Here is a 19900-nt window from a genome sequence, read left to right as displayed (position 1 = left end):
GAAACTAATTATGTAAGAGAAGATTATATCGATTTATTTTAATGTGATAAGATCATGACAAATATTATTTATTGATTACATTCCCTAATGTTTGCATAAGTTTGAAATGTGATAGACAGTTTTTAATAATTTAAAAAATAATATCATAGTAGGGTAATATAGTAAACAAACTGTTTTGGTACACAGTAGCAGAGTATCTGATATGATGTCTCAATAAGCTACAAATAGGTTTTCGATATGCTTGTAGAACATAAAAAATAACGGCCATCTGGGACGACCAACACTTTAAGTAACAATCCACCATCACCAAAACTGTTAAGAGTTAAAAGAAATACTGTCCAAACCATGAACATTTTATATCAAGACACATAATAAAAAAAGGGAAAGCAAGTTTAGATAGCTGAGCAAGCATTTATGGTCATTTTAGGTCTGCTCTTCACTTGTTCTTGGCAGCCAGGGGTTTGCGGCTTATCTTCTTACTTTTATCATTGCTCTTCTTCGGAGGTTCTGGGTTGGCTTGCATGTGTCTGCCATAGAGACTGAGAAGAGGAGAGGAAAGGAGAGAAGATACATATTTCAGAATACACAAGCACATGTGGACAAGCCTGTATGAATAAACATCACAGAGGAACACTGACTTTCTAAGCCTGCAATATTCATGATTATAGAAATCGGAAAATAAATGGATGATGTGGCTATTTAAAGGGACTACCAATTTACCATTTATGTCCAAGATGAATTTAAGCACTGGCCTCTTTCCCCTTTCATACAAGGAGCTTCAAGAAACCTCTCATATGAGACCAAACTTTGAGGAGTTTTTGGTTTGGCTTCTTGGTCATGTAGTTCTACAAAGAGATTTCTATTTAACAGTGTATCACTGATGTACATTAGACATTGCTGCCATCAAAGAAAAGTACAGGCTTTGAGAGAATCAGTGGGGACTTCCAGTGATCTGGTCGACTAAACATGACATGACTTGTGTGTTTAAAACACCACAGTGGATGCTACTGTGATAGATCTTAGTGCTACTGTTGTCAATCTGCTCATATCTGATTTTACTCACTGTTCTTATGTAGTCTTATATGTTATTGTTCATTTGTTTAGCAAGGCTGGTTTTCAATTGACCTTGTTTACATGTCAGTCCTTGCTGGTGTCTGTATGTTTGTTTTACTTCAGTGAATCATAATTTTTGACTTTGCTGCTGCCCATGTATATCTTCTGTTTATCTCTATATTTTGCTTTCACTTTATTGATAATGTGTAAATCAAGATAATTGTTGAACATGTAACTTGTTATTGATTTTAGGCTGCCAACTTCACAACTAGACAGGGACTACAGATGAAAATTTGACTCTAGGCTTAGTGGAAATGCCCACTCACACCCAAGTATGCAGAAGATATGCTTCCTGTGTAAACAGAGGAATGTCAGATGGAGCAGCTCAACGATGCATCTGTCATGCACTCCAAATGCACCCTGTTCAGGATTTTCTCCCCAAAGGTAGCCTGTGACAGACACAGACACTGAGGATCTTACAAATCCACGCTGCTGGAAAAATGTCGGTTTTAGTCAAATGTATTGTATCTATCGGGCCCTTCTCACGAATCACCTCAGCTACGGCGCCCGCTGGGGGAACCCTCCGTGGCCTAGGGGGTAGAGTGGGCGTTCTCCAACAAAAAGGTTAAAGGTTCAATCCCCACTCTTCCCTATCTGTATTCCAAAGTGTCCTTGGCAAGATGTTTGTTTCTGCAGGTATGTGGGTTTCCATTTTGATTTAATAACTGTTAAAAAACAAATAGCCCCTCATAGATGTACAGCACTAAGTGGAAGTCACTTTGGATAAAAGAGTCAGCTAAATGACATGCAATATGCTTCTTCCTCTAAATGGGCCACTTCCTCCTATTGAGCGAATTAAGGCTCGAAATGCAGTAATATATTTTTTCGTTGTTGCATCTGTCATGGGATAGAAGCGTCATCATGCCCCCAATTGCTTGCTGTGAATCCAGCTGGGGATCCCCTGCTGTGTTCTTACATTGCCTTCTCCTAGACTTCTATAGACTATATACCAGGAGTTGAGGCAGATAGAGTTAACAGAACTGCGGTGCATATCACTTTGACAGTTGTGTTTACACATACACTTTCTCCGCAGAAAATCTTAAAAACTTCGGAGTCCAGTACATGTTTAAAAGCAGCTTATGTCTTGGGTAAGCCTCTATTACCTTGCACACCTGGATTTTGTTTATCCTAGTTCATCCCATTCTCATTCACAGGCCCTCAGCAGATATCATTAGAGATGATTGGGAGCATATTTGAAAAACTTCATGTCCCTTAACCGATGGTTTATGGGGTTAAAATCTAGGCTTTGGCTGGACTAATAAGGGATTTATCCTAAAGTCACTTCTGCTGCCACCAATATGCTTTCACCCTCATGCTTTACTGTCGGAATGGTCTTAGCCAGCTGATGAGCTGTGCCTGGTGCTCACCAGACATCAGTTTAGAGCGCTTCCCAAAGGGTTAAATTTGTGTCTCCTCAGACCAGAGTATCTAATGCCTCAGACTTCTAAGACTTTGGCTTGACAGCAAACTTTAGGAAGAGACCTAGTCCTTCACTCACTTTTTTCATCTCAGAATTATTGACTCCCCTGTGCTTTTAGAAACATCGGGGATTAGGGATGCACCGATATGGAAATTCTTGGCCGATACCGATACCGATATTTAAAATAACAATCTGGCTGATAGCCGATACCGATACCGATATTTGTTTATTTTCTTTTTGTTGTTATTCATTCACCCTTTTGTGCCAGAAAAATAATTAAATAATTATTTAAAAAGCACTATTTAAAAAAATGTCAGCCCTTCATCACTCTTATCTTTTAATGAGCACAAATTTAATCAGATTTATGAAACAATCTTTGATTTAACTAAACTTTATTTAACAGAGACATATTATGCCCATTTTACCGCAAGTTGAAATGGTTCCTTGGGATCTTAATGAAATGACTGTAACATATTTTGGTCAAAATACCACAAGGATAATTTAAAACAGCACCTTTTTACCCTGTCTAAAACTGCCCTGTCAAAGTATCATTATAGAGAACGCTCTTCTCATTGATTTACGGTAGCAGTATTGCCCGTTTATTAGATGTGTTACGGCTTCTGTGTGTAGGACGTATTTTGTCAATTCCCTTGTTACCTGTGCATGAGACGGATGAATAGAGCCGATGCACATGAGAATAAAGTACTTAAACAGACGCTACGCTCAAACTTACACTGTTACACATGTTACACTGCGTGAGTCAAGATAACTTAACAAGCCCTCCTCAGTTTGACCTGTTTTTTATGGAGGACCATACATGACATAAGTAAAAATAAATAAATAAATAAATGTATAAATAAATACAGAAATAAATAAATAAATGAATAAATAAAAATGGAAATAAATAAATAAATACAGAAATAAATAAATAAATATGTTAATACCAAAAGAAATGTCAAAAGAAATGTCTTAAATATATTTTAACATTTATTTTTTCCCTGATACATTTCCTTTGCATTTGCAGTGTCCTTATGCTAATGAGAAAGGCGGGCCTAACCGCAGTCTCATGCAGGATTGGTCACAGGAGTGTAATGATCCAGCCCTACTACTTCTGCCTTTCAATGCTGGTGTCCAGTAGCTGTTTGCAGCGTTGAGCCAGTTCACACTTAAAATGAACTAGTTCAAGTTCAGAGGGTTAGTTAAGGTTATTTTTTATTGGGATGATTTAGGTGTCAGTAGTCCTGACTGTGAGCGTCACGTCTCGTGTTGTACTGAGCACAAGGAGCGAGCCGAGAGGAGGAGGAGGAAACAGAAACTCCAGCTCGGTACAAACCACCTGCAGCTTCTGCTGTGATCATGAAGCCGCTGATCTCTGAGCAGATGTGACCAGAGAAACTCTGTGTTTCCACTGTTTCCACTGTTCCACAGAGTCACTAACTGGCTGTTGCACGGTGAAGAGCTCAAGTCTCAGTCACTGCCCGTGTCTCTGAGCGAGTGTGTGGCACAGCGCAGGGGCTGTGTGTGTGTGTAGCTCAGTTGACCAATCCTGCTCGAGACTGAGGTTAGGCCCGCCTTTCTCATTCGCATAAGGACACTGAAATCGAAAAATAAAAGTTGGAATAAATGTGGAAATAAATAAATAAATATGGAAATAAATGCAGAATTAAATAAATCAATGTCTTAAACTTATTTCCACATTTATTTATTTATTTCCACTTTTATTGCAACTTTTATTTATTTCCACATTTATTTATTTCCACATTTCAGTGTCCTTATGCTAATGAGAAAGGCGGGCTTAACCTCAGTCTCGAGCAGGATTGGTCAACTGAGCTACACACACACACACACAGCCCCTGCGCTCCGTCACACACTCGCTCAGAGACACGGGCAGTGACTGAGACTTGATCTCTTCACCGTGCAACAGCCAGTTAGTGACTCTGTGGAACAGTGGAAACAGTGGAAACAAAGAGTTTCTCTGGTCACATCTGCTCAGAGATCAGCGGCTTCATGATCACAGCAGAAGCTGCAGGTGGTTTGTAACGAGCTGGAGTTTCTGTTTCCTCCTCCTCCTCTCGGCTCGCTCCTTGTGCTCATTACAACACGAGACGTGACGCTCACAGTCAGGACTACTGACACCTAAATCATCCCAATAAAAAATAACCTTAACTAACCCTCTGAACTTGAACTAGTTCATTTTAAGTGTGAACTGGCTCAACGCTGCAAACAGCTACTGGACACCAGCATTGAAAGGCAGAAGTAGTAGGGCTGGATCATTACACTCCTGTGACCAATCCTGCATGAGACTGCGGTTAGGCCCGCCTTTCTCATTAGCATAAGGACACTGCAAATGCAAAGGAAATGTATCAGGGAAAAAATAAATGTTAAAATATATTTAAGACATTTCTTTTGACATTTCTTTTGGTATTAACATATTTATTTATTTATTTCTGTATTTATTTATTTATTTCCATTTTTATTTATTCATTTATTTATTTATTTCTGTATTTATTTATACATTTATTTATTTATTTATTTTTACTTATGTCATGTATGGTCCTCCATAGTTTTTAGTGTCGGGCAGTAATCACATCGCGTCAACACCCGCGCGAACAGAGGGTTCCCCCAGCGGTCGCCGTAGCTGAGGTGATCCGCGAGAAGGGCCCGACACGCGTCCAGAGTGGCAGCCGCTGACCGCGTAGCCAGTCCCCTCCAACATGGACACCGCCCCGCGGTCCAAGAGAAAGAAAGCCCCCGCACCAGCGATGCTGTGAGGTGCCACCGGATGAGGACCTCCCGGTGCCGCACACTGAGCCTCCGGCGGCGCGGAGAGGAGGGCGACAGAGCGACTGCTCCCCCAGCCGCGGCACGTGCCCAGCGGTTTTACCACAAATATGAACATCGGCCAATGATATCGGTGAAAGTCAAGTTTATTACCGATAAGCCGATATCAGTAAACGAGGCGAGTATCGGCCGCTACCGATGTACGGCCGATACATCGGTGCACCCCTATCGGGGATGTAAATATACCCTTGCCCTAATCTATATCACATGAAACAAATTTACTTAGGCGATCCAGCCAGTTCACCTCAGGACTTGTAGATATCTGTACAAATGCAGATGTCATAGTCTGTGTGTGTGTTTTTTTGTGTGTGTGAGAATGCAAGTGCATGTGTGTGGGCACGGCACTTACTACTTGTAAGTCTCTGAGCGAACATATTCAAAGACATGGGAGACACCCAGCTGGAACTGGTCTGCAATAGGAGTGACCCAGGGATTATTCTCTGCTTTAAACACCTGTTTAGGACCAGTCAAATCCAGATTACCTGCAAACAGAGAGACACACAGAAATACAAACATTAGCCGATATAATTCTCCAGTCCCCAGTAGCCAGTGCAGCGTCTACACATACGCACACGGGATAGGAAAACTTAAACGGTACTTGGTGATACATGCACAGAATATTATTTCAAATATGTAAATCGCTCAGATCTGTATGTCTGCTATTTATCTAATATCTGAGTTCTTATATAACGGTTATGTCACATGAGCACAAACAACACTGCTGGTTTAATGCTGATGATAAAGTGGATCCACAATCTGGCATTAATTCACCACCTCACGTCTGCATTACCAGTTTACTATCTCCAAAATGTTGGTACAAGTCAGAGTTAGCGTATAATTGTGCATATTCTCCAATCAAGTTTTGTGAGAGGTGGGGTGTGCATCTTTCAGTTCCTGTATTGTGCATTTGCAGTTGTTGTAAATTATGCCTCCTCCATGATGTGGTGCACACACGCGTGCACGCATTTGTGGTACTGTTAAAAAGAGGTCGTTGCTGATAGTTGTTTTATTTTATTTTATTTAATAAGGCTAGCAAGCACAGCTATCTTCAAAATTGAGCATTTGAGAGTAACATTTATCAACACTCACTCAGTATAAAGTTAACCTACCAGGTTAGATATAGCTACACTTTACTTAAAGTAGTCATACGCAGCAAACAAGATTTTTGATTGGTATGCCTATTCCAAAACTTCCTATCAGCAACAATTGCCATTTCAGCTGCTATACGTGGAACTCTTCCCAGGTTTTGGGACAAAATATTTTGAACAGCCTCCTGATTCTCAACTTAGCATTGTGTAGTATCATTGTGACTTAAGTGAGCAGGTGTTACATTAGGCTATGTTTTCACATCATCAATCAATCTAATTGTATTTGTATAGCCCATGTGTGACATCCTCTGCCCTTAACCCTCAACAAGAGTAAGGAAAAACAAAAACAAAAAAAACTTTTAACAGGTCAAAAAGATTGTAGGAACCTCAGAGAGAGCCACATGTGAGGACCCCTCTCCCACGATGGACAGAAGTAAAATAGATGCCACGTGTAATGGAGATCATCAGAAAGATAAGAGTATTTGCAGCATTGGTGAGAATAAACAGTTTGAAGCATAAGGGAAGGTAAATTAATTGATGGATTATTAAGACTGGCTGGATGTGCAGCAATTCCAGGGGTGTTGTTTGGTTGCTTGGTTCATGGGGCTGAAATGGGTGATAGACATTTTGTTCTCATCTAATATATAAATTGTCTAGAGATCATTAAAGGTGTATGGATGGCTGGGAAAAGTATTGCATTTACTCCCTCTTATAACATGGCCCTTTATAGTATGTATGGTCTGTTCTTATTTTCTGCATTTCTGAGGACAGCAGGGTGTCGTGCAATTGGTAGGGTTACTCTCTTTTCTGCCATATTTCTTCTTTTATGGTCTCCTACCACCCATTTTGATTGTGATCAATATGCCTGGATAAGAGTGCATGGTCTTCTGTACATGGCAGCTACTCGTAATCATCCATGTTGTGGCTTTGTAGGTGTGGTGCCAAATGTCAGCAAATGTCTCATCTGGCCTGTGTCAAAGATGTGATGGTTGTCCAGATGTGCGGGGATCGATATCTGGTTGAATGCACAATGAGGTCTTCATTGCCATAACAATTGTATATTTTAGTCTTCATTAAGTGTGAAGCCATCTTGAACGACAATGAAAAAAATCTTGGTAGCATTTGGAAGCTAATCACTGTGACAATAAACTAGTTACAATAAACTAGTTAAATTAAGGTACAATCATTCACAATAACTCCGGCTAACTATGGGTATTTGCGGTGGGTATTTGCATTTGGACTGTACTCCACATACATATACTGATACTATAGCAGTCGGACCTACATATGCATGTGTGCATGCAAATGCATACTGTATCTGTGTGCTCATGTGTTGCCAGTACCAAGTTCAGGAGGAAGGACGGTGAGTCTGTTGCCCTGGATGTGAAGCTCTTTGAGTAGGGCCAACTCCCCAATCTCCTTAGGCAATGAGGTCAGATCATTATCCCTCAGACTCAGCTGGAAAAAGGAAAAAAAAATAGAAGCAAAAAACGACACACATGAATTATCATCATGCATCATGAATTTGTTAAAGGCACATACAGTACAAACACATTTTGACTCAATTAAACACTGAGTTACTTCCTAACTCATGATAAAATCTAAATCCATTGATTTTTCCTGTTATCTTGCAAGTATATTTTATTTCTCTATTTTCTTGTAGTTTTATCTTAAATTAGTGTCAATTCACTTTCAGTTGCAATAATGAGAGCAAAATAATGTAGTAGAGTCCAAAGATGGAGTTCCTAAAAAAATCCTCACAACAGCTCTGGCTCTTGAAAAACTCAACATGAGAATTATAACCAGAGCATTACAAAAATCCGTTAAAAATACAATTTGCGTTGATAGGTGAGGTTTAAGACAACAGGGCCAGGAGGGACAGAAATAATCAATATGCTGAACAAAACTCCACTTGATGTGGTAATATGATTGAAGATCAATATGTAGTCGTCATTGCAAATCTTGGTGGCCACAAATATAGCAATGTATGTGAAAAAAGTGTAAAAATTGTTGAAACTTGATTGGGTCAAAAGAAGTTAGCTGAGTAGAATGTTCTTCAATATGGCCCAAAACACATATGGCTTCAAATTAATAGAATGTGGCTACATGCTTCCTCGACTACCTCAATCCTGCTTGCTCATTTGAATAAACACAAAAAAAATTGAGAGTCACAACTCTTTTGTCTAGTGATATTAACAGGGTTTATATCTCTTTACAAAATAGCATCAGATGTCCAAAATCTAACAACAGGATCACTATAGTATGCGTGACTGTCGAAGCAATGGATTGTGTCCTTGCTGATGAGTTTAACCCTTTTATGTTCTGTCAACATAACTTACTATTTGCAACTTGGTCAGCTTCCCGATGTCAGCAGGCAGGACCTCAAAGTCGTTGTCACTCAGATAGAGAGCACGAAGAGTGGCTGAAAAACAAATATTTCTGTTAGAGAGAGAGAGAGAGAGAGAGAGAGAGAGAGAGAGAGATTTTGTGTGTGTGTGTGTAGGCACTATCTGAACTGGAGTCTGAGCAATACCACCAGTCAAACCGAATTAATGACAGTGCCAGGTTTGACGGGAACGTTTGTCACACAGGGACTTTTTATATGGGTTACCCTCCTGCACTCATTTTAGTTATAGTTTACATATATTTGCTTACTAATTTAGTTGACCTTTTGACCTTATTTATTTTACATTCAGATTAGTTGACAGAACATTGCTTCCTGTTTGTATTGTGCACAATTAGTTATCTCATATACAGTCATACTTAATGTGTATCATTAAGATTACCTTAAGCTATAATTTTCCTCAGATACCAGCTTTTAATATACACTATATTGTTACCAGTGAGGGTGGTGCTTCTTGCTGATGCAGTAGGAGGGACATCTAATCATGCTGAAGCAAAAGGATGCACTCACTGAAGCTGGGCATTAAATACAGGAAGTGGATCGTAGGACTGTACCATCCATGTGCTTGCCACATTGTAGGGGAGGCTGACTTGTGTTTATAATGTAGGATTTGTTTATTTCTTTAGAATATATTAGTTTTCTGTTACTTGGCTTTGGTTCATTGGTTTAATGTTTATGCCGACTTCACTGTTCTTTTGTAATTTGTAGTTTAGCTATTAGTGTTTCTCTTTGCCTTAGCCCCTTTTGTTTTTTAGATGGCCTAATCAGTCATTATATATGTTCCCATTTGTTTTCAGCTGGTTAGGTCTGTTTTGACTTTGTTTAGGTCAGTTATGTTTGGTAGAAATTTACAAAGTTAAGTTCTGTTCTGTGGATCTCTTACTTTTGTTCATTTTTAGGGAAATAATAAATATGTTTATCATTCTGCTCTGTTAGAAAACTTAAGTTTGTGCGGTTTGGTTCAATGGGTATCCTTATAACAAGGCGAGAAGCTTGATGTAGTGACAGGATGGATCAGTGTTATATTTTCCATAACTCCGAATTGAGTACAGACAACTTTTTTATTATTACCAAGTGTGGACATGTGGTGTGTCGAAATAAAGACCATTCGTGAATAGGCAAAGATGATAATAATAATGATAATAACTATAACAATGGCCAAGTCGCACCATTTATAAAAACATAATAATGCATACAAACTTGAATTTTACCAGAATTTCCATCAGTGGGATCCCTTTTAATCTGTACTCTGCTTTTGCAATATGACCAATCATATTAACAGTTTATGCTGTGTTCAAAAACAGTTGTTACTGCCTAGATATAACTTAAGTTCTGTATAGGTGTAGCACCATAGATATAATTCATATATTTGAGCGCACTGACTTTGTACATATCTGTATTTAGAGAAAACTAGCATATCTAAAGCTGGTTTCAATCATGAACTGAACCCTGGCTCCAAACTTTCTCCAGAGTTCGCTCAGCCAGTACAAACTCCAGATACGCCCCTGTGAGAAAACAACAGGAGCTCCTATTGAGGATACACCACCAGCGTGTGGGTCAATTATGTTTCTAACACACAACAAATGAAATAAAACAATTATATCTCTTGATAAAAAAGAGGTGCCATACACGTAGAAAACATTGAATGATATTTCAAGAGAACTTTGGGTGATAACGACCGGCGCTATGTACTTACTGAGATAGAAGAAGTTTCCAGGTAGTGAGCTGTGATTCAGGTTATTGTAGGTAACGTCCAACACTTCCAGAGCTGGCAGTGAACCAAATCCTCTCGGCAAACCGCTGAGACGGTTCATGCTGTACTTACAAACACACACATGCCAAATATTCAATTCATACACAAACCAAACACAAAAAAGTTTAAAATCACAATGACAACTTTTGCTGCATCTCTAACCTGCTGCAAAGCAGGGTAAATTCAAGGTTCAGATCAAAACCAGTCAATGGCCAATCAGATTAGTGACTTGCTATTCAAGGCTTTTTATGCATTTAATTGTTTTAAAACAGCTTAAATTAAATAGAGGGAGAGATGATTACACTGAATAAAGTGTGGAATGTAAACCCAAGGCTTACTGAGACAGTTGAGAATCTGCTTCATAGTATAGGTTGTCTATCATGGCCTGAACACAGACGTCTTCACAATAGTGAGAGACATCCCCACCTTTTGAAGACTGTCTTTTAGCGCATCATAAATAGATGCTGCATCCCCCTTTTCATACTCAACTATGTCCAAAAAAAACGTTCTCTACATCTCCATTACCTGTAACATCGCACCTCATGTAGATAATCATGTAGGAGCGTCCATGCACAGTGCTTTCATCCAGCGTAATGCTGATACGTGAATCGAGTGCCAAAACATGGGAAACGAGACTGTTCATCTCATCTGCTACATGTTCCAAAATAGCAGCACAGAAGTGATCGGAGCGGTGAGCGGGGCCCACTGTCGCACCATCAAGCTCATTAAGTTTCATGATCGGCATCATTTTGGTGTATGGCAATCTCTCTTTTGCTATGGTGTACGCTGCCCTAAATGAGCTTAATGTAACGTTGATGAAAGCCAAACTCATCTCTACAACTTTGTTGGGCAGAACATCTTTTTGTTTGAGTTCTGCTATTTCCGCTGCTCTTTTATGAGCAAGGCTGTCACGGTGCAGGTAGATCTTCTTATGTAACTGCTTTTGTAGTGGGCTACTGACGGTCCCATTAACCCATGCATCCGAAAGGTGCATCCCAGTCTTTGTCTAAACAGAGTCTTTGCTGCCTGACAGGCAGCGCACACAAGACCACACTCACTTGCACACAGCCATGGATTTCTCTCCTTCCACGATCACCACTGACTGAGCCCCCATGTTACAGCTCCATCATATCGGTCCCCGACCCGGACCCCATCTACCCAGGCTCTTCATCGCCATCTAATTCGTCCTTGACGTCCTCATCATCCTCAGCAACATCATGATGCCTTGTTGTAGCCACAAAGTACTCCGCCTAGGTTACGGCATCAGTAGAGCTAGTGGGTGCCTGACTAGCTGTGGCTAGCCCCATATTGTTTTTATCCTAAATCTTCTACTATTTGTTGTTTTTTGGCTGTAAACCCCGAAACTTGTCACGTCCGAATATGAATTCGGCGCCGGTGGCCTTTTTTTCAGTGCCATAACTGACAGTGATTTTTCTTTTAGATGTAGATGTAGATGAATTTATATCAAAAGCACGTTAAGCTAAAAGCACACTACTTCTTCTTCTGACTTTATGACGTGTCAAATTGATCGTATCTACTATGCGGTTTGCTCCAGCCTAGAGTAGTGGTGGTTGTTGTATTGCACACTCTATACTGATACAACTAAGTAATGATTAGACATGAGGCTGTGATGGAAATAACGTGCATTCTTTACTGTGTGTTTCACAGGACAAAAATACCCCAGCATTCAATGCGGGTAAACAATGGGGCATTACGGATGCCCCGAGGGAACAAACTTAATTGAATATCAATACACAACAGTGGTGAAGTGCAGTCATGCTGCGTTCATGAGCGTCAGGTAGGCTACGGTCTGGCTATGTCCCGTGGTATGGTATCCTATTTTAATTTAACGTCTTTAATGGTAAGAGACCACACAGGGATGGATAATGAGCGTTACTTAACATTAAATTACAATGTCACATATGGCAGACACCTTCAGATATGAGAGACCCCCTCAGATTTTGGACTTTGTTGCTTTCATGGGAGCTAGACCTCACTCTCTGGGAGCTCGGCTCCCTCTTGCTCCCATGTAATTCGAACACTGCATAAAAGATAATTTTCAAACTATTTGAATACAGGAAATTGATAAAATTATCATATTTTGTTTATACATAAACAGTCTTTGTATCATTGCATTTGATATCATATTCACCACCACACTTGGAGTAAAGTCCAATTCATTGTTTTGTGTCGAAGCTACACCGTAGGTATGCACGTACACACAGGACCAATGACATTGTGAGGATTAATAGTGAGTGACTTCCAGTTTCTAGCCCGCATATTTACAAATTCCCTGGCATCTGCCTACTTCAGAGCAATGGCGAGTGTTACAAGCGGATAATCCATGTTGTAGTTGGAGGTGATAGATGTTCATTTCATTTTTCTTGAAGAACTCGATGAAGAAAAGAAAGACATTATCCAAGGTTTGTTTCTTCAAATCAATTAAAAAAGGGCAGCGACTCTGCCAGAAAACGATCCTAAAAGATTGACCAATCACAGCTCTTACGGTTTTCGTCGGCTCATTTGCTGTGATGGCTGTGAAGCAAAAAAAAACTGGCCGACATTTTTATTCAGCCTTGAACTGAACCTGGACACTACCTCTCACACTGAGAAAACAGAGCGGGCGGATCAAAATGGCCTTGGGGGAGACTACCTACATCACCTTGATGCTAGAGGTGACCCTGTTCAATCTCAATCAAGTCCCTGTATCTTTCGTCTTTTTTTTGTTTTTTTATAAATGGTAAATGGATTTGTATTTATATAGCGTTTTTCTAGTCTTGATGACCACTCAAAGCGCTTTACAGTACAGTTTCACATTCACCCAATCACACTCACATTCATATTCTATGGGGGGCCATTCAGGGTTCAGCATCTTGCCCAAGGACACTTCGGCATGCAGATTGTTCAGACTGGGAATCGAACCGCCGACCTTCAGGTTGGAGGACGATCACTCTACCCCTCAGCCACAGCCGCCCAAAATCGGAGAGGTCTTGTTGTAAAAACTCAAGACTGTTTGTGTCGTTGGTCTGTTTGTCTTCAATCTCTTTATGATGCTGTTTCAGATCATGGCTGATGTTTTTAATCTAAGGCTTGGATTCTGTTGATTAGTGTTTTCAATTTCTTCATGAAACCAGATTTGTAAGTGTCAGTGTTCGCCAAAAATGAGTCAGGGTTAGCCATGGCTGATGCTGGCGGCTTGGTATTTCTGGTTAAAACGTGTTGATTTTCAAATTAGTAGCAAGAGTTATTTCCTTTCTTTAGGACAGGGTAAGGAATTAAGGGCATTATTCAGGAGATTCAATGCATCCAATTGCTACGCAGCCATCTTGGAACCCCTTAGATTCAGTTTCCTTGATAAATCACATAGCTCATGATTGAGCCAAATTTTCCAACTACCAGACATTATCAGCCAAACTTTTAGCCTAAATGGTAACTTTGCTGTCTATGATGAATAACAGGGCGTTGTTAGAAAACAGGGTTAAGAGGATTAAGTTAAACCTGACATTTTGGTTTCAGAGCAGGTGATTATAAATAGTTTACTATCACAGTGGCAGCTGATGGTGGATCCTGATCGTGGTGGCAGCTGACTGTGGAATATGATTACAACAAGACTGCTTGATATACAATATGTCTATTCAGATACTCTACCATTACTGACAATAATCCATCAATTCATTTACCTTCCATTATGCTACAGAATGTTTATTCTAAATCAATGCTGTAAATACCGTTATCTTTCTGATGTTTCTCCATTAAGCGTGGCATCTATTGCACTTCTGTACACCTGGAGCCAGGTATCTGACCTTGCACCTGCACAGGAATCCTTGCAACTGTACATGACTGGATGTCATCTATGTACTTGGATAAACCGCTGAGGTTCCCTAGTTACACTGTTTCGATCACCCTGATGCCAAACATCCTCCTGGTCTCAAAAGTAACTAAAAACATCTTGTTGAAACTGACAGTCCCATAGAAAGATCATTTTGAGGAATCCCACAGGAAGAGGAATGCCAGATGCAGAAATTGGACTGGTATCACCAAGATGCAGGGGAGCAGAGCCCTCACACACACAGTAGAGAAACCCTTCAGATGGCTCTGAATCAGGAGAGGACATCCTTGAGAAGGAGCATATGTCACCTGCACATAAGTCAATGTCTGGTGAACCTTCGCAATGTCGCCTGGGAGAGGGTGGATGTTGTTGAAAAACACCCGATGATCCCAGAGTTCATTACTTATGATGTATTCAGGAGCATGAAAGAGATATATTCTATAAAAGAGAGCCCCCTCAAGCACAAGGTATCTCTTTAAGATAATAGTAGCAATGCAGCTAAGTAAACCTGCAATCTTAAATTAATTTATGTTGTGTCCTCACCTTTTGTGACATACATTCATTTAAATGTAATAACATCAGGCAATATTAGGTGCAGCGGTCACCGTGAAGTTTCCATTTTCACATTCCACCTATGCAGAGTGCATCCATGGCAGACAGAGTCAAATAGGTTTTAAAACAATCTTAATGTTAATATTTTCTGTGTCACAACCATGATATGACAATACCATCTTCTTCTTGCCTCAGAAATTGTTTAGAATGTTTAGATCATTTCATTCTCCTGATGTAGGTTTTTCATGTAGAACAAAGTTGAAAAGAAAATGATTTTTTTTTTGTATTGCTTTCGTGAATTGATGGTCATCAACTCTATCAGGATTTAGCTGAGGGAACATAATGCTTACACACACATAATGGTGAAGATACATAGACACACTTTATAGGTCAAGCATAAAGTATATATAATATATATATATATATTTGTATAATATTTGTGGTTTTGGTGTCGGATGGTGTTGGCAAGGCAAAAAGCACATTTTGTTAAAAAATATAAAAGTTGGGAGGTTGTATCAAAGCATAGCTCAGTAGTTTAGTATATGGTAGATACATCCATGTAGTTTATTTTTCTGAGCTTCAGGTTTAATTTTTTCAAAATTGGATCCTATTTTATATCAAGAATCAGTGAAATACAACTGCTGGAGACTCCGTATAAAGTAGGTAAGGCGCAACTGGTGAGTTATTTTACTGATCTGAATATACAAATATAATATACTGTCCTGCATTTGCACTTGCAGGAAACATATAATACTTAATTGAAATACAGAGTGAACTAGTCCATATTTGACACTGAGGAGGTAGGTGATGTGTCAATAAGAAATAATTGGAGCATATTGTGTATCTGACTGAAAGGGGCTTTCATGTCGGATACCTCCTTCAGTCTGTGTGCTTCAGCAGAGAAGGGGAAACTTGAGCTACTATAAGGAAAACTGCTGGTAAGCAGGTTGGTTTAATGACGTATAGGAAACAATCTCTGAGTTTTAACTCACCCCTTTTCTGAAACAGATGGAGTTATATTTAGGGCCGAAATTAAAATCTATTGGGCTTCAGCTTGACACTGTGATTGCTAGGAGTATGTGATGTAAAAGTAAACTTATCTGTCTCTCAAGCTGTGTGGCCCTATTCATAGTTTGCATTAACATGAAAATGGAGTAATCACAGGCACAAGTGGACAGCTCATACCTGGTATTAGAATGTGTCTTCAAATGGATCTCACATGACCACTTGCATCCCCACTCTATGTACAAATAAACACATACATTATTTCCATTAGCAAAGACCAAATGTGTTGTTGCATTTACCGGTGGGAGGCAGCAATGCACTAACTGCACCTAGACTGCCATAAATTAAAAGGAATAGAAGTAGAAATAAAAACTATAAAGACTGGGTCTTTTCTTTGGTATATTACAGACCATTCAAATCATGTCTCTATGGGTGAATAGCCATCTTTCACAATTTGATAACCAACTTCTGTTAAATAAGTACGTAATTCTGCTTATGCAGAGGATGTCAGTTAAGTAGGCAGTCCTTTAATGTGGCCCAGGACACATTTGCAACACAGACCACTGCATCATCTCTGGGATGAGGTCTCAAGGCCTCTTCATCATAGCTGTCCACTCTTAAACGGATCACTCAAGATGGATATTTAATATTGTAACATACATTTTTAAGACCACTGACATTATTACACACACAATTATATCTGGCAATTTTGACATTTGCAAATCAAAGATTCAAAGATCACTGAACTTAATCTGTAACATCTCCTGCCACACCTTTTGAGTGTTGTTATTAATGGCCTGCAAGCGAAAACTTTTAGAACCAATACGAACAACCCAACAATCTTGCACAATTCACACAGTGGCCAGTGAAGAGCTTTCAGAAGACAATTCAGACAAGCTATATTCGTTTAGGTATTCCCTTTGTCTAAAACACATTGTAGGTTTTGGTCTTTTCTATTGAAAGTGAGAAAAGTAAAGAATAATATGAAACTTTTTCAACTGTCAGATCCCAACTTTACTCTTCACCTACAATACAATGTGACGGGAATTTTACCATTTGGGCATTGATTGATGGAAGGAACTACTTTGATGTATAGAAAGATGAGCAAATGCAGTCCCTTAGGAATCAGGGTGTTTTGCTTAACCAATTGATGGTTATATTACTTCCTAACTTACAGGGTCACTTAACAAACACTTCACAGGGAGGGGGATGTAAGTGGGTTGTAAAACACTGATAAGCGATCCTTGAAAACAGATGTTTGACTCGAGGGGCGTGAGACCAAGTAGAAGACAGGATAATGATTACCTATTTCTAAGGATCAAAGAGGTTAATTGATAACATGTGTTCCTCTCCAGGAGGAGCTTGTAACTGTATAAGAGGGATGTGTGTTCTGTATGTCATTGCTCATTGTATGAAATCTTTGCCATGGTCTTGTACACTGATGCCCATCTGCAGATGCTGAATTAAACTACCAGAAAGAACAATTGCAATGACTTGTGCTTGACTATAGAGAAAATTCTACGACAACAACAAGCAAGAATGAGCTATAAGTTCTATTTCAATTTCAACTCTATTACAGTTTCATTATGTGAGACAAGTCCACTGACAAATGACAAATGCAAACCAAAAGGAAAATACACATATGATGGAAAGTGAATGCACAGAGTGAATATCAGTATGAGGCTTACACTAGTCAGATGATGTTTGTTTGTGGATAAATACACACCAAGGCTGGCCACCTAATCCCTTGGTCTTCAAAATATCCTGCTTATACACTAAAACCACACATTTTTAAATACAAGTACACTTCCACATTATTTTGTAGTTGGATCTGATTATATCTTGTGTTATATACACAAATGAATAACTCTTCATTTTGGGTGTCCATGGGGAGAGACACTGCAGAGAGAGTAGAGCTTGTTGCGTGAATAAAAGAGTGGAACATACCCGAGGTTGAGGTGTTTCAACTTCTGAAGACTGCTGATCTGAGTTGGCAGCTCTTCAATCTGGTTGTTGAACATGTTTAAAACCTCAAGGTTCTTCAGCTCAGAAATGTTAGCAGGGACCGCTGGAAAACACCGTCACAGTGGAGAGAAATAACAAGCATGTCAGACACACAAACAGTCCTAATTCCTGACAAACATGTAATTATCATTAGCTGCAATCTTTTGACAGACCACATGCAAGTAATAATAACATTAGGTGCTGTGTTGGCCAAGCTTCTACAGGTAGACATTGGAAGAGCAAACATTAGAGCCTCTCCATTTACGACCAACTACAGTTTTATTCAACCAAGGGTTGTGGCAGCAGAAAGGGACAAAGATCACAGGGCTGATTACAGGAGCATATTCAGGCTAAGAACAGAGAAACCCTGGGAGGTGGAGGATAAGGATAGACCAGGCACTGACCTGAATGCTCCCAGGAGTGTGAGTATTAGAGAACTGAGATCTGGACTGACTCATACTTCAGCAGTTGGACCAACATATATGCGTGTGTGTATGCACATGTTTTCTGTTCAGCTTCTGCAGCACATTAAAAACACATCTGGAAGTAAAAGTCACTGAATCAGCAAGCACTGATTAAAGGGATCCATCTATCAAGAAAAAAATGTTTTGAAGTCCTAAGGACACCACAACAATCCTTTCGATTTTTTTCAGAGGGTAGAGATGAAAACAGGTTTATTAATACACCTTCTGAATCTGTTTCTATAGATAATCATTTTTGTGTAGTCAATTTTAGCTGTATCTAATCGTTTGTTTGTTCTTTTACTTATTTACCAGGAAAGCAGAGCTTGTAGTGAAAAAGGAAATTATTTATGTACCTAACTATATATTATAATTATAGATTTTTTTTGAATTATCCTTCTTATGAAGTTTTCATCAAACAAGTACAAAAATGTTAGTATGAAGTGAGTGGATGGATCAGGAGTGATCTCTGAATGACCTCTTTCTGAAAAGCCATTACGCAAACACTCCCCGCTTTATATGAAATACAAAAACTATGACATAAGGACATGAGCTGCCCTAACTACAACATAAACAAATGTGACTGTCACAGCCTGGGACAGTAGCAAACCAATCGAACTATATGAACCGTACAGTCTCGAACTGGAGGGGGGAGCTTACCTGTCAGCTTGTTGTGGCTGAGGACCAGCTGAGTGATGTTGGACAAAGTAACTGAAAAAAAGTGAGACATCAAGTCAATACAGCACTGAACTGCACCTCTGATGAACACTTCCGTTTGATTACTCGTGTATCTTGATGGTATGGAGTATTTTAATTAGGAATACGATATCATTATAATAGACTCAACCAGTATTGAAAGAGCAGGTACACATTTATATTTAGAAGACATTCACTTACACAGTCCTGGGATGTCCAGCATGCTCGAAATACCTCTGTCGCACATCTCCACTTCTGGGAGGTTCTTGTCCCGACTCTCCTCCACTATCTTCTTCAAAGACTTGGACATGTTTCCGCAGCACGCGTGATGTTGGAAAATCCGTTCTTCGCACAGGTAAAGTACTCCGCAGTCTTAACGAGTAGAAAGAGTACACAAAAAGACAAATATTACCTCACATACGCTACATAGACCATTCGTATAACGCTCACACTCTACCGGAAGTAAGACCGAGAGCCACTCTTCCATATAAGGATACTTCCTGTTCTTCGACGTGCTCAGCCCAAAGATTGTATAAAAAATGTTTAGCTGCATCTTCTCGTCATACAGACAGCTTGTCTCAAGGTCTGGCCTGAACAAATCCAACATCTGCAACTCCAAATTACTGAATTTGAGTATATGACTCAGCGTTACAGTTTGAAATGTAGATTGCTTTCAGCTACTCAATTTTACTTTGTGTTTCTCAGTTTATATAGTTTGGCCATTACGGTAAACG

At 39.5% G+C, this 19900-nt stretch overlaps 1 protein-coding gene across 1 annotated transcript; it reads right to left on the bottom strand.

The window, feature by feature from the left end:
* Positions 1-341: 341 nt before the first annotated feature.
* rsu1 (Ras suppressor protein 1) lies at positions 342-19658 on the bottom strand. Its single transcript, XM_062379529.1, has 8 exons — positions 19368-19658; positions 19131-19181; positions 17953-18073; positions 10563-10681; positions 8802-8884; positions 7806-7920; positions 5724-5856; positions 342-539 (listed from the first exon to the last, which is right to left on the bottom strand). The coding sequence occupies exons 1-8, from the start codon at positions 19474-19476 to the stop codon at positions 437-439; spliced, it is 834 nt and encodes a 277-aa protein (XP_062235513.1). The 5' UTR covers positions 19477-19658; the 3' UTR covers positions 342-436.
* Positions 19659-19900: the final 242 nt, after the last annotated feature.

This window comes from Platichthys flesus, chromosome 21 (assembly GCF_949316205.1).
Source record: "Platichthys flesus chromosome 21, fPlaFle2.1, whole genome shotgun sequence".
Lineage (NCBI taxonomy): Eukaryota > Metazoa > Chordata > Actinopteri > Pleuronectiformes > Pleuronectidae > Platichthys > Platichthys flesus.
This window is presented reverse-complemented; position numbering and strand designations above follow the sequence as displayed.